This window comes from Lepus europaeus, chromosome 2 (assembly GCF_033115175.1).
Source record: "Lepus europaeus isolate LE1 chromosome 2, mLepTim1.pri, whole genome shotgun sequence".
NCBI classification, from domain to species: domain Eukaryota; kingdom Metazoa; phylum Chordata; class Mammalia; order Lagomorpha; family Leporidae; genus Lepus; species Lepus europaeus.
This window is the reverse complement of record NC_084828.1, coordinates 2,683,180-2,709,772: the sequence shown is the minus strand read 5'-3', so window position 1 is coordinate 2,709,772 and position 26,593 is coordinate 2,683,180. Positions and strand designations below refer to the sequence as shown.

General features: G+C 59.5%; 1 protein-coding gene across 2 annotated transcripts in view; it reads right to left on the bottom strand.

Moving 5' to 3' along the window:
* Positions 1-4,921: 4,921 nt before the first annotated feature.
* HSF2BP (heat shock transcription factor 2 binding protein) overlaps positions 4,922-26,593 on the bottom strand; it is an 85,182-nt gene continuing 63,510 nt past the window's right edge. For both annotated transcript variants that reach the window (XM_062175106.1, XM_062175114.1), the window contains one exon: positions 4,922-5,277. In XM_062175106.1, the coding sequence (XP_062031090.1) occupies positions 5,069-5,277 (209 nt within the window). In that variant the 3' untranslated portion in view covers positions 4,922-5,068. The remainder of the gene's footprint in view (positions 5,278-26,593) is intronic.

The following is a 26,593-nucleotide window of genomic DNA, read 5'->3' as shown; positions in this document are numbered from 1 at the left end:
ACAAGTGTGGAGGTGTCCAGGTGTGTCACACATTACGGGGGCGTCCAGCTGTGTCACGTGTGATGGGGGCAGCCGCTTAGCTGTGTCATGCAGGGGGCAGGCAGGGAGCAGCCACGCTTACCTGAACCCAGTCCAGCCCACACACTTGAGGCCCAACGTCCCCTTAAAAATCCTTAGCATGGAATTCTTTTTCCAAGATTTATTTATTTACCTGAACGGCAGAGTTACGGAAAGAGGGAGAGCGAAAGATCTCCATCTGCTTGTTCGCTCCCCAGACGTCAGTAACCCCCAGGGCTGGGCCAGGCTGAAGCCTCCACCTGGGCCTCCCACACGGGAGGCAGGGACGTAAGCCTCCCTGGGGCACTGGCAGGAAGTGGCCCAGGCACTCCGTTACAGGATGTAACCTGCTGAGCCACGACACCTGCCCCTGGGTCCACGCAGCAAACGTGGCTGTACCATGCAGGTCTCCACCCAGACCACAGGAGCAAGCGTGGCTGCGGGCCACTCCTCGTGCTGGCCTGAGGCGGAGACCACTGCCTCACGGGGGACTTGAGAACGGTCATGTCCCACGCCACCTGACCCTGCAGGGCCCGAGTCCGGGGGAACGGCCTCCCGGGGGCTGCTCCTTCTCAGGGTTGTACCACGCCTGAAGGAAGCTCAGGTGCAGGCCTGCTGCGTGGCCACATCCCCTACAGGACGTCACAGGGACGGGACGGGACCAGCCGGGAGACCAGTCAAGGCGAAGCTGCGCTTAGCGTGTGAAGGGAGGCGTGGCCGTCCTCAACACGCGCACACACACACACACACACGAGGTGGCCAAATCCACCCACCCACTGACCTGCCACTGACGGCACCACAAGGGCTTGAACAGCACCCACGTGACACAGGCAGAAGTGGGGCAGGCCTGGAGCTGTGGGGAGACCCCACGCGGGGTCTGCTCTGTGGTGAGGGACAGCCTCAGGGGTTCAAGGACAGAAGACCCTGTTCTCCTCAGCTCCTGGGCAGCCAGGAGCCCTGGTGGGGTGAGCAGAACAGGGGCCAGAGCCAGCCCGGGCATGGGTCAGGGCCCATGGTGGGCAAGGCCCAGGGCAAGGCCCCACACTGCTCCTGAGCTCCAAGGGCACTCCCCACACACCCATCCCCACAAATACACACCCCCCGAAATCAGACATGCCCAGCCCCTAGTACAGACACCCCCAACACACCCTACAAATGCACACACCCCAAAGACGCCAAGACATGCACAGCCCCCAACACACCTCACAAACACACAACAGACATGTACAACCACCATGTACAACCTGACACCCCTAAAACACACACCCCACAAATGCACACCCCAAAGACGGCATAGACGTGCACAGACCCCCAGACACCCCTCACCTATACCTGCTCCACAAAAAACACCCAAAACACTGCAGACATGCACCCTGCCCGACACACACCCCACACACAACAGACATGCACAACCTGACACCCCTAAACCACACACCCCACAAATACACACCCCAAACACAGCACAGACCTGCATACCCCTCAGCAGACACTAGCCCCTGACACACACACACAGCACGCACACACACACACCGCACACACACAGCACACAGCGCACACACATACAGCACACACACCCCGCACACACACAGCGCGCACACAGCGCACACACATACAGCACACACACCGCACACACACCGCACACACTGCACATACACACAGCGCACACACAGCACACACATACAGCGCACACACACCGCACACACACACCGCACACACCACACACACCGCACACACACCGCGCACACACACAGCGCACACACACAGCGCACACACACAGCACACATACAGCGCACACACACCGCACACACACAGTGCACACACACAGTGCACACACACACCACATACACACACCACACACACAGCGCGCACACACACACCACACACACAGCGCACACACACAGCACGCACACACACAGGCTGCTGTCCCAGGAAGGATCACAGCTCCATGGTATCGCTCGGGCGTCACCCCCACGCCCTCCAGTCAAAGCTGAGCCAGGGTACGGAGCAGGGCCCAGGGACACACGAGCCCCGGAACCCTGGTACGCGGGGGCTGGGAACCTCGTCAGTGGAGCAGCCGCCGCTCCCCGAGGGGAGAGGTGTGCCCTAACACAAGGCTCGGCGCTGAGGTCTGGAAAACACCCCGCCCTGGCACGGGGCGGAGGGAGGTCACTGACTCACCCGCAGGGGCACGGCGTTCCGAGCACGGCGCATGCAGGCAGCCGGCACACGCCGTGTCTCACCACGACTTGCGTCAAAGTGGCCTTACTCCAAACGGCGCTCGGCCAGCTCCACGCCCACCCATCCTTAGCCACCTCTCCTGCGACTCCTCTCTCTCAGGAAACAAAGGAGGGTGGGCGTGCGGCTGCCTGGGCCGGCTGCGCGCTGCTCTACTCCCACCCGGGTTCCTGCCGACACACCCTGGGAGGCAGTTGGGGCCTTGTCCCCGTGAGGGAGGCCCAGCTCGGGCTTTGGGCTCCTGGATGTGGCCCGCTGCAGCCGTTTTATGGGTATTTGGGGAGTCAATCAGCAGATGGAAGCTCTCCTCACATCTGTCCCTCAAAAATGAAATGGAATAGAAAATGCTTTAAAAAAGAAAGATCATAGCAGAGGGTATCCCTCTTGCTTGGCTGCCCCGGCCCGATCACGTGCCGGGCCTGCCTGCCTGGCCCCAGGGAAGGCCCCGACAGTTCCAAGCCCAGCCCGGCCTGCCTGCCCCACAGGGAAGGCCCTGACAGCTCCACGCCCTGCCTGCCCCACAGGGAAGGCCCCAACAGCTCCAAGACCGGTCGGGGCTGCCTGCCCCACAGGTTAGGCCCCAACAGCTCCATGCCCTGCCTGCCCCACAGGGAAGGCCCTGACGGCTCCATGCCCTGCCTGCCCCACAGGGAAGGCCCTGACAGCTCCACGCCCTGCCTGCCCCACAGGGAAGGCCCTGACAGATCCACGCCCTGCCTGCCCCACAGGGAAGGCCCTGACAGCTCCACGCCCTGCCTGCCCCACAGGGAAGGCCCCAACAGCTCCACGCCCTGCCTGCCCCACAGGGAAGGCCCCAACAGCTCCAAGACTGGCCGGGGCTGCCTGCCCCACAGGGAAGGCCCCAACAGCTCCACGCCCTGCCTGCCCCACAAGTCACACACAAGGAGACCCGGTTCCCAAGGACGCCCACAGACCCTGCACCGCCCTGCAGACTACACAGCCAGCAGGCAGACGGCGAATGAGCAGCAGGTGGCAGGGGCCTGCCCAGATGCACCTGGGCCAGGGAGGCCTGTGAGCAAAGCTGCCAGGGTTTGCTTCTACACAGACTGACGGTGCCAAGGAGAAAAAGAGCTTTTAACAGGTGTTCTTTGAAAATAACATTTAAAAATGCTTGTCTCTGACTTCAAAACTCACGGAGCAGTCTCCACTTCCGTAACTGTGAGTTTCCTGAGCTGTTTGCTGCAGACAAAGTAGAAGAGCCCCCGTTCCCCGCTGCCCTCACAGCAAGGAGACAGCAGTGCAGGGCCCTAGAGCTGGCCACACCCTCTCCTGGGGTTGCTTCAGCGTGCACCTGCCACCGCACCGTCCCTGTGTCCTCATTCAGAATAAGCCCCTCACCCTCCTTCCGCGGCCACCCTCGGCACCTCACCACAGAAGCACATCCCAGTGACGAGCCCGGCCCAGGCTCGCCCCTCTCCGCACAGCGCCGGCCCCGCTCAGGCCGGAGATCACCTGCAGTCCAGAGGCAGCACAGACTCACTACACTGGTTTATGGCGGTCACCCTCCTGTGCCAGCAGCCACAGAGAAGGGGGTCCCAGGCTGGAGTCGGTACACACACGGCGTCCCATTTTACCCATACAGCCCCACCCGGCACAGGAATTTTATCTGTCTTACAACACGGCTCTGGCTCTCAGGAGCTGGTGTTCACGAGATGCTGGCCGTGACACCCAAGCCACTGTGGGGACCCCACAATGAAGGTGGGGACCCCTTCATTCGGCCCCAGCCACAAATCACACATCGCCTCTAGAAATCCGCCCACAAGAAAGAGGAAGTTATTCCAGGACCCAGGACCCACACACAGCACAGACAGGGCCCGCGTGCCAGACGCCGCCGTCGGGGACACCTGCCTCTGCAGTTGCTCCTGCGAGTGCCGAGTCCCAGGGCCTGAACAAGCGCGTGGAGGGGGGCTGTTCCCATGGGGCTTTGGCAGCTGACTAGAGGGAGGCTCTCTCTCACACAGGCCCTGGCGTCTGTGGGGCACTGTGCCCAGGGCACACTGGACAGGGTGACAGCGAGCAGGCCAGAGGCACCACCTGGTGGGGGCTGGGGCGCAAGCACACCGTGCGCAGGGCAGACATGGAGCTGCCCCTGGGGAAGCCTGACCACCGCTCGTGCGCCAGCCCTCGGTGCTGTTTTCACGGCAAAGCTGGACGTCCAAGCTGACGGGCTCCAGACAGGGCGAGGAGAGCTTTCTCCCAGCCAGAGGCACAAAGCAGACGGAAGATACAGAGTTTCGGAAAGCGATGGCTGTGACACAGTGACTCTTCCGATTTTCTTTATTCAAAAACAAGAGCACCAAAAATACAGAGCTAAAATGTCCATGCGGCCCCAGGCAGCAGGTGCACGGGTCACAGGGGTGGACCTGCACGCAGAGGCGTCACCGCACGAGAGAGGGAGTGAACTGCTTTCTAAGGAAATGCTGGCCGGTTCTCTGGACGCACCCACAGGCCACAGGCGTACACCAGGACAAGCAGCCGCTCCGGGAAAGCCGTCGCCCAGGCAGCACCGGCACGGCCTTTCCGGAGTGGGGCTCTGCTTGGGCCTCCCCTGGGGCAAAGTTAACGGACCGCCCATGAGCACGGTCACTTCCAGAAGGAGGTGGTGCGGGATACACATCAGTTCATGTCCATCTCTAGTGAGCTGCGTTTGGCCATCTCCAACACGGGGCACACAGGAGCAGTTTTGGAACAAAGTGAGAGACCTGGGGAGGAGAGGGGACACGGGCGTTTTCAGCAAGCCCTGGGCAGGGCGCACCTACACGTCACGCTCCAGGGCGCGCAGGTCTTCCAGCAGCTCCTGGGCCGCGGTCTGCAAGTGCGGGTTGCGGCTCCGGGACATTGCCAGGATGCGCTGCAGGGGCAGGGAGCTCCGGAACTCGGAGGCCGTCTTGGAGAACACCTCTGGCTCCAGGACCACGGACTGGACGAGCCGCAGGACGTGAAGGCACACCTCTGCATCTGGATCTAGGGGAGGCAACACGCGTGGTTAGAGGAAACCCGCTGCCGGCGGCTAATCCAGACACGGTCACTTCTGACGGAGAACTCGGCATGACAGAACTCAAGCACCGGCCGGCAGTAACCACCCGCCTTCAACACCACCCAACGATGCAGTGTTGAACCAGGAACGCAAGGCCCCTCCGCGTCGGCTGTGATCTGTCTCACTCCAACTGCAGAAGCCACGGACAGAGAACCTGCTCAGGGCCCGTGAGTGTCACCGGCCACAGTCACACCAAATCCCATCATCTGCCATGGGCGTGCCCAGGGAATGAAGGACCTGGAAGTCCCACTAAGTTGCAGCGGCAAGACCAAGAAACAGCCTGCCTCAAAGCTACGACGGGTAACGGGGTGGACCCACTCTCATCCTCACTCTCTAGTGACACGCACTAATTCACTAACATGCATTAATTCACTTCCTGGTTGCCAGCTGTCACTGGGATCAGGCTCAAAACCAGCACCTCATCCTGAGTCCTGCATCTACGCAAAAGGACCTGCAAGTGACCACCAGAGGAAGAGCTGTCCAACAGCGAGCCCTGACACAGGTGGTCCCCAAGGCTCAGACTGGTCACTACGCAGCCCAGCACAGAAGTCTGCTGTCCTACAGACAGCGTCCAGCACTCAATCAGAAAAGACACTGGAGAACCTGGGTTCAACTCAGCTCATCTCCTGACTCCAACCCCCTGCTAATGGACTGTACCTGAAGCAGAATATTATTATTTAAAAATATATTGTATTAAAGAGTGTATTATAAACTCTATAGCAGACATTAAAAGCTTTTCAAACTAGGGGCTGGCACTGTGGCATAGCAGGTAAAGCCATCCCCTGCAGTGCCGGCATTCCATCTGGGTGCTGGTTCAAGACCCGGCTGCTCCACCTCCGCTCTTCTGATCCCGCTCCCTGCTGTGGCCTGGGAACAGCAGCAGAGGATGGCCCAAGTGCCTGGGCCCCTGCACCACGTGAGACCTCCAGAGGAAGCTCTGGCTCCTGGCTTTGGCATGGCACAGCCCTGACCATTGTGGCCATGTAGGGAGTGAACCAGTGGACAGAAATACCTCTCCACACACACAGAATGGCTACAGTCAGGGACACACACACACACACACACGCACAGAATGGCTACAGCCAGGGACACACATACACACACTCACAGAAGCCTACAGTGGGGATGTGTGTGGGGTACAGCAGGGGACACTGCTTGGGACTCCCACATCCCACACCACAGCACCTGGGTTCAAGTGCTGGCTCTGCCCCTGGAGGCAGCAGCACTGGCGAGAACGAGGAGTGGCCCCTCCTAAGCCCCTGGCAGAATGTCAAGCGGCACAGCCACTGGGGAAGTTGGCACTTCCTCTTAAGTTCAGAGAGATCCATCACAACCCAGACACCCAACTTCCTGGTATTCAGCCAAGACGGATAAAAACTGATGTGCACACAGACCCCGCTTCTAGTGTCTGTACTCAGAACTGCCAACAGCTTCGGAGCCCGACACCCTTCAGCTGAGGAAAGCACACAGACTGTGGCCCACTGGATGCAACGGGAAACGTTCAGGAAGAGACGCTGACAGCTGATGCAAACACCCGCACCTCCCATCCCCAACGCCTTACGTATAAATGCCACACACTGCTCTACATCCTCTCCAGGAGCAGCAGACAGACCAGAGCCGCCAGCGTGCGGCAGGGGAGGGCTGACACAAGGGGTGGAGCAGTCCGTCTGACTGTCGAAACTCACACTACTGCCTACTAGGAGGAGAACGTCACCCTGGGCGAGTCCTAACTCAGTGCACCTGCTTCCTGGACAAAGCAGCTCTGCACTGTGCCCGCTCCTCAAGGACTGGAAATGAGTTCCTGCAGAGCCCGGGCAGGGACGGGAGCCCCGGACGGCGGTCCTGCTGGACAGGAGGGGACGCGCCAGCCACACTGCAGAGCCCGGGGCAGGGACGGGAGCCCCGGACGGCGGTCCTGCTGGACAGGGTGGGGACGCGCCAGCCACACACACACTCCCCCATTTCAGGAGCTGGCAGGCGGAAGACACCAGGAGCCTTCTTCAGGCAGCGAGGGGAACCCCAGGGGACTCAGTTAAGGGGCTGACCTGTGGTCCCCAACAGGTCACACCGCAGGCCCACCTCCAATCAGCATAAAACATGGCCACAACCGCACAGCACCAGACCCCTGAGAAAAGGCAGACAGGTATCATTTTAAATAAAACAAGAGGAGGGAAAAACAAGGAGCTCATGCAGCGAGAAGAAAACTTCCCTCATTGAATGTTTGTTTATCTGAAAGGCAGAGTTGGACAGAGGGAGAGATAGAGACAGACAGACGCTCCATCTGCTGGTTCACTCCCCAAATGGCTGCCAGAAGTCAAGGCTGGGCCAGGCTGCAGCCAGGGTCCAGGAGCTCCACCCTGGTCTTCCACTTGGGTAGCACTGCACCGGCCCAAGCACTTCTTCTTCCCCCACCTCCCAGGAGCATCAGCAGAGCAGCCAGAACTCAAATGAGCGCGCCAACGTGGGATGCCAGTTTAACCAGCTCTGCCACGATGCCAGGCCTGAGGCTTTTTAAGAGAGATATTCCAAAAAGAACACACCAGAAGAATTACAAAGTGAACTCATGATGGCAGAGAGGAAGCCTTCAACAGAAGTATGGAAAATCTCTTGAAAGTAGAGCTACAAGACAGAGAAATGGGAAACGGGTCCGGCATGAACACACACCACAGAAGGGAGCACCAGGCCACCTCCAATCATTCAAAGTAACTCAAGAGATCTCAGAATTGAAAGATACATCTTCCAAATTTCCAGGCAAACGAATAGGGACACACGTGACACACACAGGCACGTCACCATGAAATCTCAGTTCAGAAAACGAACACCCGAGGTTTGATACACTTACAAAAGCAGATCGAGCACAAAGAATCAGGAACCAAAACTTCTCATCAGCACTGGGTGTTAGATCACAGAACGGGCCCTCTGCTCCCCCGCGTCTGAGACAGCCACAGCTGCCCGTGCGCCCCCAGGACATGCCGGACGGTGAAGGTCGGAGTGGACGGGCGTGGCCGCATCCGGTGCCTGATCTCCAGGGCTGCTTTTTAACCCCATCACTGACCTCCACTACCAGGCTCACGTTCCAGTGTGAGTCCACCCACAAGGCCACGGCACGGTCAAGGCTGAGAACAGGAAGCTTATCCTCGACAGGAAGGTCACCACCAGCTCCCGGAGCGAGATCCCGCCAACACCAGTGGGTCGTGCTGGTGCCTCCCCCGTGGAGACGGGCGGAGACGAGCACGTCACCGCGTCTGCCCGCTGATGCCCTGCTTGTGACGGCGTGGCAGCTCCCTCAAGGTCATCAGCAACGCCTCCCGCACAACCGACCACGCAGGCCCTCTGGCCATGGTACCCACACAACCTTCACAGGCGTGCAGGGACTCACGGCCACAGTCCACGCCACCGCTGCCACCCACAACACCACGACGGCCCCTCCGGGAAGCCGGCCTGACAGCCGCGGGCTGCCCAGAACTTCACCACCCCTGCGTCTACAGACGCCGCCACGCCGTGAGCAAGGTCATCCCTGGGCTGAATGGGAAACACGGGCCTGGCTTCCCAGTGCCCACCCCCAGCGTGTCAGTCATGGACCCACGTGCTGCCGGGAGAGAGCGGGGCATCCTGGGCCGCGTAAGGACCAGGCTGTGTCCTGCACCTCCAACAGTGACACCCACTCCCACCTCGGATGCCAGGCTGGCACTGCCTCGGTGCCCACTTCGTCAAGCTCACTTCCTGCCACGACCATGAACTCAGCTACAGCAACAGGGAGGTGGACCTCATGGTCCACACGGGCTCCAAGGACTCAGAGCCTCCTGACCACCAGCCCCAGCAAGAGCACCAGCCCCCGGGGAGCCCCTCCCGAGTATCTCCAAAGTCCCCTCCCACACACTCATCCTCCAGAGACTAGGGAGGAAGCCGAGAGCGAGCGAGCCCGGGATGTGGAGAGCAGACGGGGACAGAGAACCTCGGCAAACCGGGCTGCGGGGACGCCCAGCCGGCCGGGCCGCTCCAGGAGCGGCTTCGCGGCAATGTGGACTCACGAGCACGCCTGCCTCAGGAGAGAGGGGAGAACGGGTGCGGGGCTCAGCGCCAACCTGAGGGTGAGCACAGAGAGCCAAGCAGAATGAGGCAGCGCTTACTCCACGGCTGAGCGGTGGGCAACAGCAGTGCTGGCCACGTAAGCACCGACATTAACTCGCCACTGGGCAGGCAGGAGAGGAGGATGAGCCGCAGGAGGGTGGCAGCACAGCACGCCTCTCAGATGCCTGTCATCAGGGCAGTGCTTCCAGAACGTTCCACTCTGTCCGTGGGGCACACGGCGGTCAACTAGAGGGGATCAGGGTGGCAGTATGAAACCTCACGGGAAAACTTATTTCTAAATTGTGAATTAAAGTAAAATAAAATTCAAAGTACACAATATTAAATAATGAATTCATACAAAGCTTTCAAACATAATACCTAACTCAAGAGAAATTTACTTATGTGAGCACACTCTTTTTTTAAGGCGTAGTTTATTTGAAAGGCAGTGACAAAGAGGGAGGGAGAGACACAGACATCTCCAGATGCTAATTCACTCCCCAATGGCTGCATCAGCCAAAACGCTGGAGCCAGGAACTCCATACAGGCCTCCCGCGTGGGTGGCAGAGCCACAGACACATGGGCACCATCAGTGCTCTCCTAGTGCGTTAACGGGGAGCTGGGCTGTGAGCGGAGCAGCGCTCTGCTAAGGGTCGCCAGCACCGCAGACAGCGGCTTCACCTGCTGTGCCGCAATGCCAGCCCCTTTACACTGCACTGAATGTTTCAAATGACTTGATACAATCCCTGAGAATACGTAATAAATGTCATAAAAAGTCTTGATAATCACTATAATGATAGTCTCTGTTCAAACAGCAGTTGGTAATTTAAAATTCTTTGTTTTAAAACAAAGATTCATCTATTTACTTGAAACAACAGGAGGGAGGACAGAAAGGGGTGGGACGGTGGTGGTGTGGGGGGTCTTCATCTTCCAGTTCACTTCCCAGATGGCTGCACAGCCAGCACTGGGCCAGGCTGGAGCCAGGAGCTCCATTCAGGTCTCACAGGGTGAGGCCAGCACTTGGCCGTCTTCTGAGGCCTTCCCCGGCACATCGGCAGAGAGCCGGACCGGAAGCAGAGCAGCCAGGACTCAAACCGACACTGGTATGGGACGCAGGTATCACTAGGCAGTTTATCCCTACACCACAACGCCAGCCCCGTAAAACTCCTTTTCACAATCGTTCACATTGTGTAACAGCTGAAATTATATTTAAAGAATCCAGAAGACCCTCCTTGTCGCCCACGAAGGCGACTCTGGGCTGCTGCCAATATGTTCCCAGTACAACTAGGCAGGGGCTCAGACTGCTGGTGACGCCCCCAGGACACGCCAAGCCCTCCCCCTCCTGGGGCCCACGGAGACACGGCTGGATTCTGAACCAAGCCTGGCCCACATCGGCAACATCCTAGGCTGTGTGCCGTGCTTCCTGGGCGTGCTCCTGGGCACACAGCAACACAAGCCCTGTGATACAAACTTCAAAGAACAAGCAAGAAGGCAAGGAAATCCTCCTCCTTGACCTCATTGGACCCCCAGTTACTGCCCAGTTTTTGTTTCCCTTCTGGGAACATTCTAGAAGGAGCTGTTTGTTGCTGTCAGCTGCCTCCTCCTCCCATCTCTCCTGTGCCTCCGAACACACCACCTGCCCTCCCCGCTCCCTCAGCTACCCGGTACTGCCCAGCTCTCCTGCCACAGCTGGCCACTCCCTCCGCGCGCTGGCTCGCACAACACGCTCATCAAGGTCCCTGCCCCTCTGCCCACTGAAGCGGCAGCATCCAGGCTGACCCAGCCTCCCCCTCGCCCTGCTACGCTTGGTGACCTCTGCTACATCAGGCCTTCCGATCCCACGGATCTGTCAGTGACTCTCAACGCCATCTCGCCAACCCTAGTTTCTCCTGCAGTCCTAGGCTTCCACCAGTAAACACCTAGGAAAACCCACCCACCCCACTCCCCGAATCCCAGCAATGTGCTGCCAGCGCGTTTCACAGGGCCCAGGGCCGACTCCTGATCCCCACGCTCCTCCCTGGGTGATCACCCGAAGACGCGGCGTGCGCACTGATCCCTCACGCAGCGGACAAGCACAGCCTGCACCACAGCCGCGTGCCCAGGCTAAGCCATGCCGCGCAGCCAGACCGCCTCCACGGAGCCCCAGGGGCTCCCCTGAGCCCTGCCACTCCGACACCAGATTTCTAGAGGGACTCCCACAAGCCCTCCTGCAGACACACACCCCTTCCGGCCCGGCTGCTTCCTGGGCTCTCACAGCCCTCCCTCCCCGTTGCACTGGGCTGCACCGGCTCCTTGCCATGCCCGACAGCACACAGGACACAGGACACTGCCCAGGCCATCCTCCCGTCCTCCTTGGCTGTGCTCCCTCCAACCTGCAGCTTGTTGGCGCCAGCCCATCCCGCCAGGAGCACGGAGGGCAGCACCCCGTCCTCACACAGGAAGACCAGTGACTACGCAGGCTCCAGCACCAGCTGCCCTCGGAAACCCAGAGGCCTGCAGACCCTGCTTCCCTGGAGGAGAGGCCTGGGCTGGCACCACCAGGAACTTAATGAGCGCGCTGACACACTGCCGGAAGCTGAGGTGCGCTACCAAGAGCAGAAAACTCCTGGGGTTGCAGCCCTGGTGGGAACCCACCCTTGGGGGTTTTGCTGCCAGGAGCTCCACCAGGTTCCCAGGGTGAGGAAAGAAGGCTGTAGCCCTGGTGGTCGTGCAGGGGACAGCCACCACGCCACAGTGCTGCCAGGAGTCCCCGCACAGGTCACTGACAGGGAAGACTGACAGAGCCTGCGCCCACAGCAGACCCTCCTGCCATCCCCGACTAAGGGCAGTGGGAGACACTCTTGGGAAGGTCACAGCCCATGGGTACAGGCCACCGAAAGACCAAGACTGCCATAAAATTGACAGCGTACTTCTCCCTCTACTCACGTTCACCCACACCAAAGGTCTGGGACACCATGACTCACCAGGGCACCGAAACGCGGGTCACAGCCGGAGAACTTGCCAGACAAGACGTCAACTGAGGAGCAACTCTTAGGAAGGCCCAAGACAATGGGCAGTGTAACAAGGGCGAGAAAGGAACAGGAACTGTGGCCCTCACACTGAGTGGAGCCCAGCTCCTGTGACACACACCGAAAACCCAGAACCTCACCCAGGGCGGGCATCTGGGGCATGGCCAAGAAGCTGCTTGGGACACCTGCAGCACACGTCCAGTCCACTCAGATTCCAGCTGACCGCTCATGCACAGCCTAGCGAGCGGAGACGGTGGCTTCCTGTCACCCAGAGCAATCTGCAGGATCCTGGCTGCTGCAGGCATCTGGGGAGAGAGGCATCAGGTGGAAGGTCTGTGTCTGTGTGTGTCTGTGTGTGAGAGAGAGAGCCATCAGATGGAAGGTGTGTATGTGTGTGAGAGAGAGAGAGAGAGAGAGAGAGAGCCATCAGATGGAAGGTGTGTGTGTGTGTGAGTGAGAGAGAGAGAGTGCACCAGCAGGTGGAAGGGGCGTGTGTGTGTGTGAGAGAGAGAGAGAGAGAGAGTGAGCACCAGCAGGTGGAAGGGGCGTGTGTGTGTGTGAGAGAGAGAGAGAGAGAGAGAGAGCACCAGCAGGTGGAAGGGGCGTGTGTGTGTGTGAGAGAGAGAGCGAGCACCAGCAGGTGGAAGGGGCGTGTGTGTGTGTGTGTGTGTGAGAGAGAGAGAGCGAGCACCAGCAGGTGGAAGGGGCGTGTGTGTATGTGCACACGTGCGTGCACACATGTCTGCCTTTCGAAGGAAGAGACGAGCAGCTCTGAAACCCTCCCCTGGAGGCCTCTTTCCCTCAGTCCCTGCAGCAGACTAGAACCAGCAGACCACCCACGTGCTGAGGTACCCGTGCCGGAGGCCTCTTTCCCTCAGTCCCTGCAGCAGACTAGAACCAGCAGACCACCCACGTGCTGAGGTACCCGTGCCGGAGGCCTCTTTCCCTCAGTCCCTGCAGCAGACTAGAACCAGCAGACCACCCACGTGCTGAGGTACCCGTGCCGGCTGCTCAGGCTGCCAGGACAAAACGCCGCAGACGGCCGCTGAAGCCCCAGAGACGCACCTCCCGACAGCCCGCGGGCTGGCGTCCAAGATCGCGGGGCCAGCAGAGCCGGTTTCCTGAGGCCTCCGGGCCGCTGGCCCCTGCTGCACTTCACGTGGTCATCCGTGTGTTCCAGCCTCGTCTCAGAAGGACACAGCCGTTCTGGATGGCCCTCACTGACCTCCTAAGTGCCATCTCCAGGCATAGCCACAGCCTAGGACTAGGGTTGGGGCTTCAACACAGGAATTTTGAGGAGACACAATTCAGCCCGTAACAGGTTCTAGCGGAAAACACACAGTAACAGATGAGCAACTTAAATGGAGAGGAGAACCCCAAGAAAGAACCCAATGTCCCCACAAATACGCGTATCCCCCAGAAAGGCCAATCACCCTCCCACCCATCAACCCATCTGATCCGACCTTCCTCCTCCCCACGACACTGAAGGCTCCAGGAAGCAGGGCCCGAGGTTACAGAGACGACCACACCAAGAGGGGCAGGAGGCAGCCCTGCCAGCAGCGGGGAGGCCCTGTTACTCCCTCCGAGCCCCCACCCTAATTCTACAGCACTGAGAGTAAGATACATGAAGGCAGAACTGTCACATGGCCAAGACCAACGTGACACAAACAGGTGAGGCCATTTCAGGAGAGACGGTCACAAGGCGGGCGAGGGAGCGGGCGGTCCCTCCGAAGGAAGGAAGACGGGAGAAATGCAGGCAGGGGCAGCCCAGCAGCACCCGCAGGGACAAGGGTCAGGGGAAGCAAACGGCACCAGCAGACGGGAGCAGCACGAAGCCACGTCACTCGAGACGGAGCTCTGCAGACGACCACGGCTCAGCTCAGGCTCAGACAGCTGACGCCGTGTGACTGCCCCCAGACAGACGGCGCGACCGAGCGTTCTGACAAGATGTAAAGCAGCAACTCTGCAGCCCCCAAAGAAACGGCACAACAGAGAGGTCGGGACTGAAGAGCATCGCACCTGAAACTTTAAAAATTCGGTGCAGACACAGTGGAGGGACAAAGGGGAAAATAGCCGTGAGCCGTGAGCCAGGACGAAACTCCCCAATCTGGTGACAGACAAGCAGCCCAGGGAGGAGGGGGCGGCGAGGTGAACTCCTGCGGGACCGCAGCAGACGCCTCACGCTCGCGTCACGGTGGCCCAGGAAGCAGAGAAACAGCAGGCCTGAAAGCTAAGACGTAATAACCTAAAAGATAAAAACCTACAGATTCACGAAGCTGTGTGCGCACCAAGCAGGATAAACCTAAAAGCAGCCCATGCCAAGACACGGCACGGAGAGCCGAGCCTCAAAATCAGGGAACCCTGAGAGCAGGAAGAGGAGGCCCCGCTCACCCCCAGGAAGCAGCCCAGTGCTGCTGGGATCTCAGCTCCAGCCACGGAGGCCAGAAACCACCGACCCCAGGACCCCTGGCCGGGAGAAACAGCCTTCAGTAGTGAAGGAGACGGGCCTGCCCGTGGTGGGGCCGGTGAAGCAGATGCCGGCCTCCTATAAGGGCGCCAATTCACGTCCCGGCTGCTCTGCTTTCAATCCAGCCCTCTGCCAATGCACCTGAGACAGAAGCAGCAGATGGCCCAAGCCCTTGGGCCCCTGCACCCACACGGGAGGCCCGGATGAAGCTCCTGGCTCCTGGCTTCCGCCTGGTCCAGCCCCAGCTGCTGCTGCCATTTGGGGAGTGAACCAGAAGATGGAAGACCTCTGTCTCTCCTTGTCTCCCTGCAGCTCTTTCAAATAAATAAATCTTTTTAAAAATAAAATAAAAAGGAAGAATTCAAGACATTCTCAGATGGGAGGAGGAGCAAGGGTGTCTGGGAAGGAAAAAAATCTACTGTGTGCCAGGAAACACAGCCCCTGCACAGAGTGGGGGACTGTGGGTCAGGACGTGGATGGCGTCACGGCCTTGAGGCGTCCTTGACAGGACACACACTGCTCATCCAAACACACCAGGAAAGAAGTCAAACAGGAGATGGGGTAGCAACTACACCTACAACTTTCATAAGGCCAAAGAGATCCCGTGCTCAGGAAATGCAAATTCAGAAAACCTAACAGAAAACAGGCAGATCTGAGTAGGATTTGACGGAAGAGGACGCCCTAGCTCGGCCTCAGGGTCCTTCCAAGAAACGCAAGCAAAAGCCACACGGAGAGAACAGCCGGTCCCCTCAGGTGGGTGACCAGGAAGAAAGCCACACCGGGTGTCCCTGAGAGAGCAAAGCTCCCAGGGTGCACCTGGGCTGTCGATCGGCACCTTCCCAGCGTGAGCCCCTGCGCACACTGACCAGCACTCACAGGCCTAGCAGGAAAGCAGCAGCCCGGCGCCCGGCGCCCGGCGCAAACGCCACAGCCTCACGCAGGCGGCACCACCACACTGACTCTGGCCCCCGGGACCCTCTGACATCGGAAACCTTCCTGCTGTCATGGTGGGGGCAGACGCCGGGGAGATGCCAAACAGCCCACCACGCACAGGGCAGCCCCACAACAAAGGAGAGCAGGCCAAACAGAGGTGCTGAGAAAGCCCGCAGGGTCGACGTGAAAATGGAGGGCAGCTACGCAGGACCGCGGAGGAGCGGGTGAGCCCACACACACCGCATCCCCAACAGACACCCAGGAGCCACAGCGGCCAGCGACGCGCAGGGCTGCTGCTGAGGGTCACGTCCCCCCCCCAGCTGGGCGGGGGGACGAAGCCTCCTCCATCTCCATCCTGCGGTTCACTGACATTCTGGGCTTCTCTCTGAACACGCTGAGCATGTCACTGGAAGGCTTCTGAGCTCAGAAACAGGGGAAGTGAGGGAAGGAAGGACCCAGGGAGAGAAACAGAGAGGGGATTTGCTGAAGCCCACTCAGGAGCTCCGGTCCCTCCGGGTCCTGGACTCCTGCTCCTGTCCCTGGCTCCCGACCATCCCCGCCAGCACCCGTCCCCTCTCCTCTGGCTCCTTGCTCCATCAGGAGCCTGCTGCCTGGGGACCAGTGAGGTGCTGCTTCCTGCGATTCCAAGGGCTCTCACACAGGATACAGGCCACACCAGGGGCTACGACACCTGGGGGAGAGCAGAGCCGGCTGAGCCCAGAGGGCCGTCTGCCCACACCTCCAGGGCACTCACATCTGGTCCTGGATGAATTCCGAACGTAAACACCAGGCAGTATGTTTTCAAATACACCCTGGGCCTGCAGAGCTCCCCAGCCAGGCAGCAAACATCTGCCTGCTGCTGCCCCGCTGCCGGCCGCTCCTCTGGGTACAGAAACAGGTGTCTGAGCACTGGAGCTCTCTCTACAGCACCACAGCCCCATTAAGACGGCAAGGGCCTGACTCCAATGTGCCTGCACACCACGGCCTGTGCCAGAGACCAGCAGTCCTTTAAGAAGTTCCTCTCCCGCCGGTCTCTTCCCCATCCTCTCAGCCGACAGCAGCGGCTCTGGTTCTGTGAGGACCATGGCAGCCCGGCCTTACCTACAAACTGCCTGTGCACTGCTCCCCAGAGAGTGGCTACCACCCCAGTCCAGGCTCCCCTGGTCCTCACACCTTAACCGCACTCTCCTCAGCCACCCCATCACTGGCAGAATGAGCGCTGACGTGGCCTTCCCAGCTCAGGAACCCTGGCCAAAGTCTTTTCTGGTGATCCAGCCCAACTGTCGCTCCAGTCAGAGCCCCAGGCCCGCCTGATCCCACAGCCACGCTGCCCCGGACTGTCGCAGGCCCTTCCCACTGCTGCCCCGGCCTGCAGCGCTCTGTGGCCAATCACAGCTTGGCTGGTTCTTCTCCCCACTGGGGCCTCCTCTCCAAACCCCAGAAGAGCAGCCCTGTCCCGGCCCCTCTAGCCCACTCTCGCACCCCTGCATTTTCATTTTTAGCACAGTGTCATACATGGCACTGAATCTGTTTACTGCCGTTTCCCCAGGGAAAGAACTGTCTCGCTGACTTCCGGGCCTGCAGTTCCCAGAATGCTGTGAGGAGCTCAGTGAGCACAAGAGGTGGGCTGGCCCCTCGCTGGGTTCTCCCGCCAGGGCAGGCGAGACAGTCCGGCCCTGCAGCCCCCACCTGTGTGTGAGGCTGGAGACTCCGGGTCCTCCCTCCTGCCTGGTTGCAGGCTTTTCTTTCTTTTTTAATTTTATTTTTTTTTTGACAGGCAGAGTTAGACAGTGAGAGAGACAGACAGAAAGGGCTTCCTTTTTCCGTTGGTTCACCCCCCAAGTGGCCACTGTGTCCGGCGCTGCACCAATCTGAAGCCAGGAGCCAGGAGCCAGGAGCTTCCTCCTGGTCTCCCATGTGGGTGCAGGGGCCCAAGCACTTGGGCCATCCTACACTACCTTCCCGGGCCGCAGCAGAGAGCTGGACTGGAAGAGGAGCAACCGGGACAGAACCGGTACCCCAACAGGGACTAGAACCCGGGGTGTCGGCGCCACAGGCTTTTCCATCAAACAGGTCCAGGCCACCAACAAGGGACAGAGCTGAAGGGACAGCTGTGAGGCTGTGCATAACAGCCACTGTGGGTCCCAGCAGGGGGACTTGAGTTCAGGACACCTGGAGGGTGGCCTGGGAACACAGTGAATGTAAGCACTGGATGCCTGCGAGAGGGACCTGGGAACCGTGTGTCACACGGCATCTGCCATGTCCTTCCCCCAGCCTCACGGTGACGCTAGAACTCTCCGTCGGAGTCACGTCCAGGCTTCTCCACCGGCCCGTCGGCTCCTGAGCTCCTCGCCTTCTCTACACTGCAGATGGGGCTGCCCGGGTGTGGCCGAGCCCCGCCTGGAACGTGTTACAGGACACCACAGACAGGGCTGCCCGGGTGTGGCCAAGCCCCATTGGGTCAGCTCTGACATGCATGCAGGCGGCATCACAACCCAATTAGCCCACGGCAACACGCATCAAAACACGTTAACTACAGGGGCAGTGGCCCTACCGGAGATCCCCCGGCAGGCACGGGCTTCTCAGAGCGGCGCACGAGGCTCCCACTTCAAGCCCGGCAGGCCTCACTGACGACTCGGTACGGCATGGAGCTCCCACTCAGGCAGAGGCCTGGCCGTCAGGGGCAGGGCAGGAACGTCAACGTGCTCCTGCCTAACCAACCCGCTTCCGCCTGATGGGCCGGCTGCGGCCTAACTGAGCAGCCTGGCTTCTGCCTGCCCGGCTGGCGCTGACCAGGAAGGGACTCACCCTGTCTGACCCTGTGCCCCCGTCACCAGGACAGAGTGCACCCCTCGGGAAGAGTGTTCCACGGCGGCTGGCTAACACAGCAGGAGTCCACCCACAGCCACGAGCAGCTTCCCGGCGCTGAGCTTCCCACGATCCCAGCCCGACCCACGGGCGACGGGCTCAGGGCTCCCTGACAACAGCAGCGGAAGCACGGAGGGAGGGGAGTGGCTGTGGAAGGGCCTCACTAGTCAGAGCAGGCGCTTAGCACAGTGCGGCGCACGGATGTGCAGTTCTCAACCCAGAGACCCGCTGGGAGAAACCTAACTACACAGCTGACGATGCAGAGGACACAGTCACACCACAGCAAACCTGGGACCGAGGCGCTCGAAGGAACAGGGGCAGCAGGACCACCCGCAAGATGGCAGCTCCAGAGGCGACTGCACGGCCGTCGGAGTGAAATGCCCGAAACACTCCGACTGGAAGGCAGAGCTTGTCGGATGGACGTTCGGAAGTGCAGGGCCTACCACAGAAGGCCACTTCGTGCACACACATGGGTGGGCGAGCAGCAGAACGGTGGAAGTACACACGGTGGCCACGCTGACACCAGAGCAGACTACCGGGGAGGAGGGGCCCTGTGTCCTCAAGGGACCCGTTCATCAAGAGGACGCAGCCTCAAAGGCGCACGCACTTCCCAACAAGCTGCACACGCACACAACGAGGCCTGACAGGAGCAACAAATCCATGGTGACAGCCCTCTCTCAACACCAGAGTGAACGGGCAGAGAGGAAGTGAGTGATGCTGCCCGAGAGCCACACCACACCGCCCAGGGACGTCACAGCGGGCGCATGTACGGAGCACCCCCGGGGACAGCAGGATACACTCTCGGCGGGACAGACCACAGTCTGGGCTATAGCACACGTCTCAACAACGTAAACCGGGGATCACACACAGTATGTTCTCTGCCCACGGCAGAATTGTACTACAAGTTTATATCAGAACAGTATTTAGAAAACCACTTTTTTGTTGTTGTTGAAGACTGATTTATTGGGGCCAGCGCTGTGGCTTAGCAGGTTAAGCTGCCACCTGCATTGCCGGCATCCCATATAGGCGCCGGTTCTAGTCCCAGCTGCTCCTCTTCCGATCAAGCTCTCTGCTATGGCCTGGGAAAGCAGAAGAAGATGGGCCAAGTCCTTGGGCCCCTGCACTCATGTGGGAGACCCAGAAGAAGCTCCAGGCTCCTGGCTTCAGATCGGCCCAGCTCCAGCCATTGTGGCCAACTGGGGAGTGAACCAGTGGATGGAAGCTCGCTCGCTCTCTCTCTCTTTCTCTTTGTGTGTGTGTATGTGTGTGTGTAACTCTGACTTTCCAATAAATAAATCTTTAAAAAAAAAAAAAAACTAGTTATTGGAAAGTCAGAGTTACAGAGAGAGGGAGAAAGAGAATCTTCCATCCACTGGTTCACCCTCACCCCCCAAAAATGACTGCAATGGCCAAGCGCTCAGCCAGTCTGAAGCTGGGAGCCAGGAGCTTCATCCAAGTCTCCCTTCCACACGGATGGCAGGGGCCCAAGCACCTAGACCATCTTCTGCTGCTTTTCCTAGGCCATCGGCAGGGGGCTGGATAGGAAGTGGTGCAGCCGGGACACAAACCAGCACTACTGGTAGTGACACACACTAAGCCACAGCACCAGCCCCAGAAAACCTCCAAATATGTGGAAACTAAATACCGAAATTCAAATTAGAGTCTGTGCCATTCTGAGCAAGCGTCACAGAGCGACCACCGCACGCGTGCACGTACGCTGTACCAGCCGCGTCAATAAACTGTTCACACCTATTAAAACCTGAAGATGTGTGACCACCGTCCTCCCTGCAGTGACACAGGGATCACCAGACGGTCACCCAGTTGCCATGCTGGCGCCTGAAACCCCACAGGCCTGGCCTCTGGCACCCACCACACTCCTTGGCCTAAGACCTGCCCGTGCCGACGGTGCCAACGCGCACTCCTCCCACGCAGCCTCCCCTTCTCTCCGGCCTCTGCCGCTGCACACTGCCAGGAGCTCCCTCCGCTCTGCACCCCTCCGGCCGCACTCAGCTCGCGCGCTTGGGCTGGCTTTCCTGTCCTCTTGCAGACACTCCATGAGGCTCTTGCCCAGCTCCGCCCCCCCAGAGCCACTCTGCATCCTGCACCGTCCAGCTTCCCCTCCCAGCCGCTCCACCTCCTGCACACAGGCTCGGGCTACCTGGAGAAATCATACACATCTCACACAGACTTCTGGGGGCGGGCGACTGGTCGAGCAGGTAAGATGCCAGCAGGGACCCCTGTGTCACAGCACCTGGGTTCAGTGCTCAGTGCAGCCTGGGGCAGGCGGCGAGTGATGCTTCAAGTAGCTGGGCCCGCCCCCTCCGAGAGATGCGGATTGCATTCCCGGCTCCCTGCCACACTCCATCTGGAGGAGTGAGCCAGCAGTTAGGGTGTCTCCACCTTTCTCTGTGTCCCAAATAAACAGACTGAAAAGAAACTGAAGAGATTTCTCCCAAATGCACATTTGGGCTGACTGCCCTCCTTTCTGAGTCCATACTCAGTAAGGAGCAGGCGGACACAGCCCGCGGGACGCACAGGGATGGGATCCAAGGAGGAAGTGCGCTCGGATCATGACTCTGGGTCTTCTCCCAGGGCGACCCTGCAGCTTTCCAGCAGAGGCCAGTGGTGCGGACGGCCTGGGAAGGACCCTGCGGCAGCCATGAAAGCTAGGCTGGAGGAACGGCAGGAGGCGGAGCGCCGGGAACGCAGCCGGCAGTGTGAGCCGAGAGCCGGCCGTCCTGCTTCCGCCCCAGCTCCCTGCTGGTGCTCCCAGAAAGGCAGCAGAGGACGACAAGTACTTGGGTCCCTGCCACGCACGTGAGAGACCCAGACGGAGCTCCAGGATCCTGGCTGTGGCCTGGCCCAACTCCAGCTGTTGTGGCCGTCTGGGGAATGAATCAGTGGGTAGAAGATAGCACTCGCTGGCATGCACGCTCTCTGTTTGCCTTCTGAATAATAACTAAATCCTCAAAGAGGGAGGGAGGAAGGGAGGGAGGGAGGGAGGGAGGGAGGGAGGGAGGCTGACTGCCTGGACCAAGCCAGAGCATGGGGACAAGTGGAAGGGATAACATCCGCAGAATTCCTGGGATGTGCCAGCAGCTGGGATCAAACGACCATGCACAGTGAGAGGGGAGAGGCTGGGCCTGGAGGCAGTGGGCACTGTGGCCCTCCACCAGGAGGGAGGTGAACACAGGCACAGACAGCATGGGAAGCCCAGCCTAGACGAGTCTCGTCGAGCAGCTCTGGGTGTCCCAGTGGAGAGGACGACACGCAGGCTTTGGGTATGCCGGTCTACAGGGACATCAAAAGGGCCATGGAACATGAAATCAAAAGAAAAGTACAATCTGGAACAACAACACAAAGACCCACGCCCAGTTTTTCATAATGGACACTTCCCACGAGCTGAGGACCCCACTGAGCACTGGGAGCAGGGTCTGGGCTGTGGCCACAGGTCCATCAGCCCGAGGGTGTGGAGGAAGATGGGCAGGGCCAGCCTGAGGAGACGAGGGGCGAGAAGCGGGTCAGACAGAGAACACGCCAAGTGCTCCCCACACAGGGCAGAAGGACACTGTACACAGTGGTGCCTATCAATGTGCCCACGGGCCTCAGGCAGCACCTGCTGTCACCCACTCTGTGACCAGGAGACTTCAGGAGAGTAGCTGCTAGGGAGCAGCGCCCCTCCCCATGCCGGTAACTGACACGGTCCCGACCTCAGGCGAGGCGGCTCAGGAGTCGGAGCACGCACTCAGACGCACGCCTTCCCGTAACCGAGCACCAGGAACAGGAAGCCCTGCACCTCCGAAGGCACCGGCATCCCGGCCTGGACGCTCCGAACCCCGATCTTCCCTCCGTGCACGGCACGTCCACTGTCACTGCGCTAACCAGTTCTCTGAACAGTGAAACACGCGTGTTCCCAGTGGAGGACCTGACACTCGGAGAGCACGCGCTCTGCCCACAGTGCTCTCCACGCCAACCCGGTGCTTCCTAGGCACTCACTAAGCGTTCAGAGTGGACGAAGCCCTGAGCCCCTGCCACAGCCCGCACGGGGGAGCCAGCACGGCAGTGCAGCGCCATGCCAGCCCCTGCTCACAGGCCCGGCGGCCCGGCTGCCTGGCAGACCCACCTTTCTAAGGAATTCCTCTGCGAGGAACTGGTAGTCTGAATGCACTTGCATGACTTCAGCACACTTTATTCTTTTTGACTTGACCCAAAGAAACACCAACAGCTCTCAAATATGTGCGTTTTCCCAGCACCGAGAACTGAAGCAAAGAAGATTATGGGGAAGAAATGCAAAGAAAACTGAGTGTTTTGGCTAGAGCATCGTAATTAGGGAAGATAATTGTAACTGCTGGTTTTCAAAACTCTGAACTGCAATGACAGGAAACGTTGACATGCTGTTTCAATTTTCAGCAGTAGAATGACCGTGTGGATGGATGAAGACTGGGAGGGAGGGAAGAAGGAGACAGAGCGGGACCTGTCTGCAGACACAGGAACAGAGCTCTGGACTACTCCAGACAGCGCCCTCCTGTCGGCCCGGAAGGCCACATGGTGAGGGAGCACTGGCTGGCCCCTACCTCGGGTCACAGCCAGGCCCTGAGTGGGGTGCAGAGCTCAGTCTCTGCCTGCACAGAGCACAGCACACAGGTGACGGCAGGCTCCCTGCTGGAGAAAAGACGAGACCGGGTGAATGGCAAGGGTGCCAGGTGCTGTCCGTGAGGGCACCAGGGCCTGGAAATGGCCACTGTGCTCGGAGCTGAGGACGACAGCCCAGACTTCTCGGGACTCTCCCACCTCTAACTCCTCACCTCCTCTCCTCTGCTGGGAGAAAGCCTGTGAGGTGGCCTGATTTGCTGAACGTGGGAAGACGGTGCCCTGGAGGGGGACAAGAGCACCCCAGTCACTAGCAACAACAGCCTTGTGTCACCAGCAGACACTCAGTGTCTGAGTGAGCAGGAGGAGGGCGCTTTTGGTATGAAGGCGATTACGGGACCCTAAACGGGGCAGGTGGCAGCCAGCCCACCGCCGACTGCCCGTGTCCTGCCTCCCCAGAGGACAGCAGGGCCACCCCAGCACCCTTGCAGCCATGCACTTAGCTGTGAAGAGAGTGACCAGCTGTCCTGTACCACTGGCCTGCTGTATGCCAGTGTATGTATGCTGCATGAAGACGTCCAGCCAAGCTGCAGCGGGCAGAGCGAACACCTCATTCTGAGCCTAGAAGCCACCTGTAACCGTGGTCAAAGCCATGAACCACTCCTCCCCGCATGGCGCACACACCCTGAAGGTCGGTCGGGGAGGGGGGCTCTGGTCTTGGTTCTCCCCGCTGCAGCTGCCGGCCTCACCCTTCCCCAGCCTCCCCGCGACTGCCGACAGCCCGCTCAGAGCTGCTCAGTTGTGGCCGCAGGACACACAGAGCCGAGCACTCACACTCCCTCCTTCAACGCCCAGGCCTGTCCGAGGCCACAGAGCCCACGGCACCTGCAAGGGAGCTGCTTCAGGGACTGGAATGGGCCCCCCAAAGGGCATTTACAGTTCTGCTAACAGGTGCGCTACGTCGGCCCCAGAGAAACAGAATGTGGAGACATTGCCTCTTTGGGTCGTGCACACGCATCCGCAGGTGACACAGCACAGCTGCCACAGGGACACATGGGTGGCTGATGTCAAGGCCGCACATGCCCACGGCAGAAGCTGTGCACCTGCTGCAGAACAGGGCACCTCGCTCGGCTTTCAGACCCACAGAGGAACCTGAGACCACGCGTGACTCTCCAGCTGCGGGGGCTGTGTGGGGGCCACCATCTGGAAGCCTACTTGTTTCCGGATGAAGACTCACTGACACCTGACCTGCACTGTACCATACGGCGTGCGTTCACACTGCTGCCTGCGCCAAGTCAACAGGAAGCGTGTCTCACACATGCCGGCGCCAGCGACCACCACACCTTGCCACAGACAGACCATCCTCAGACGCAGTTTGCCAAGATTACAGCAAACTGAGACACCAGTAGCTCCTAAGCGTATGTCAATCCTAACTCAAAAGTCACTTTCAAATCCCCACATACAACACATGGGACCAAAACGGCACCTGGCACGACGCCACCCTCCTGGGCCCGGGGCTCGGGCACCTGACTCTCAGTGCAAAGAGGGAGGCAGGGGCCGGTCCCTGCGGCTCACTGAGGTCACGGCGCTTGCAGCACATGTCTAGGTCACCTCCACAGCAGCTGGGGGCTGGCAGGCCATGCGGCCTGGGGCAGCTTCCCCACGGAGCCGAGCCTCGGCGCCTTCAGATCTAAAACACGCTGCTGTGAAAAGCATGAGAATCAACCGGGAGAGGCTCTGCCCAGGACCCGTCAGGTACCTAACAGGTACACAAGGAACACACGGTCACAGTGCTCCCACCGCTGTTCACTGAAAGTACACGAGTCACCAGGGGTGGGTGTGGTGGCCGAGCAGGTCAGCCTGCGCCTGCGACACCTGCACCCCAGACCAGACTGCCTGGGACTGAGGCCCATCCCCCCTCTTCCCGGCAGCGCCAGCGTCATGCCAATGCACACCCTGGGAGGCAGAGTCAATGGCTGATACTGGGTCACTGCCCCACGCAGGAGGTTCTGTCCCAGGTTTCAGCCTGGCCCAATACCAATGGCTGTGGGCATTTCAAGGGTGAACCAGCAGACAGATCTCTCTATCTCTCTCTGTCACTCTATTAAATGACGAGAAGGGGTGGGGGAAGGGGGGGAGGAAGAGGAGGGGGAGGGGGAAGGGGAGGGGGAAGAGGAGGAGGAGGAGTGGGGGAGTGGGAGGGGGGAGGAGGAGGAGAAGGGGGAGGGGGAGGAGAAGGAGTGGGAGAGGGGAAGGGAGGGGGAGGGGGAGGAGGGGGGAGGGGAGGGGGAGAAAACAACGACGATGACAGGAGGGGTGTCCAGGGGGCACCTTTCAGTTTCTCCTGGAGCCGCATGGCCTTGGGACTTTACCGTTTTAGCACTAGAGTGTAACCTAGGAATACACAATAAACACGGACTCCTCCGTGTTCACTTCCTGAAGTTTCTTCAGACCTCTGAGAAGGGCTCCCGAGACTTCATCCGAAGTCGCCTTCTTCCACTGTGCTCACAGCCACCGGGCAGACAAGGCATCAGCTGAAGGCGACAACCACGTGAAGAACAGCATCCCAGAGCTGGCCCTGCGCTGAGGGGGTGACGCCACTGCCCACAACAGCGGCATCCCACATGGGCGCCAGCTCGAGTCCCGGCTGCTCCGCTTCCCATCCAGCTCCCTGCTAATGGCCCGAGAAAGCAGTGGAGGATGGCCCAAGTGCTTGGGTCCCGGCACCCGCGTGGGAGACTCAGATGGAGCTCCTGGCTTCTGTCTTCAGCCTGGTCCAGCCCAGGACATGCAGCCATTCGGGGAGTGGAACAGCAGATGGAAAACATCCATCTCTCTTCCTTTCTCTATCTCCCCCCCCCCCCATTTCTATAACCCTGCCTTTCAAAATAAACAAACAAAATCTTTAAAAAAGTTTCCCAGCCACCCAGATCTCTCATCAGGGAGTTAATGAACAACACTCAGTATCTTTTCTGGAGGAGTAAGAGTACAGCAGAATCAGACAGAAATAATGATTATGAAAACCATTCCAATATGTGTGGCCTATCATAAAACCATCAAAATTGGAGCAAATTTGAGTAACCCACTGCGACACCATAAAAGAAACCACTGTAGAAACACGCACAGGAGGAGCTAACTCCTAGCCCATGAAAACACTATGAAGGTCACAGTACACTTTCAAGTAAAATATACTCATTCTTACTTTTCTTTCTATTCCATTTTTTTTTTTTTTACAAAAAAAAAAAATGTTTATTTAATGGCAGCTACAGACAGAGAAGAAAAGACAGAGAGAGAAATCTTCCATCCACT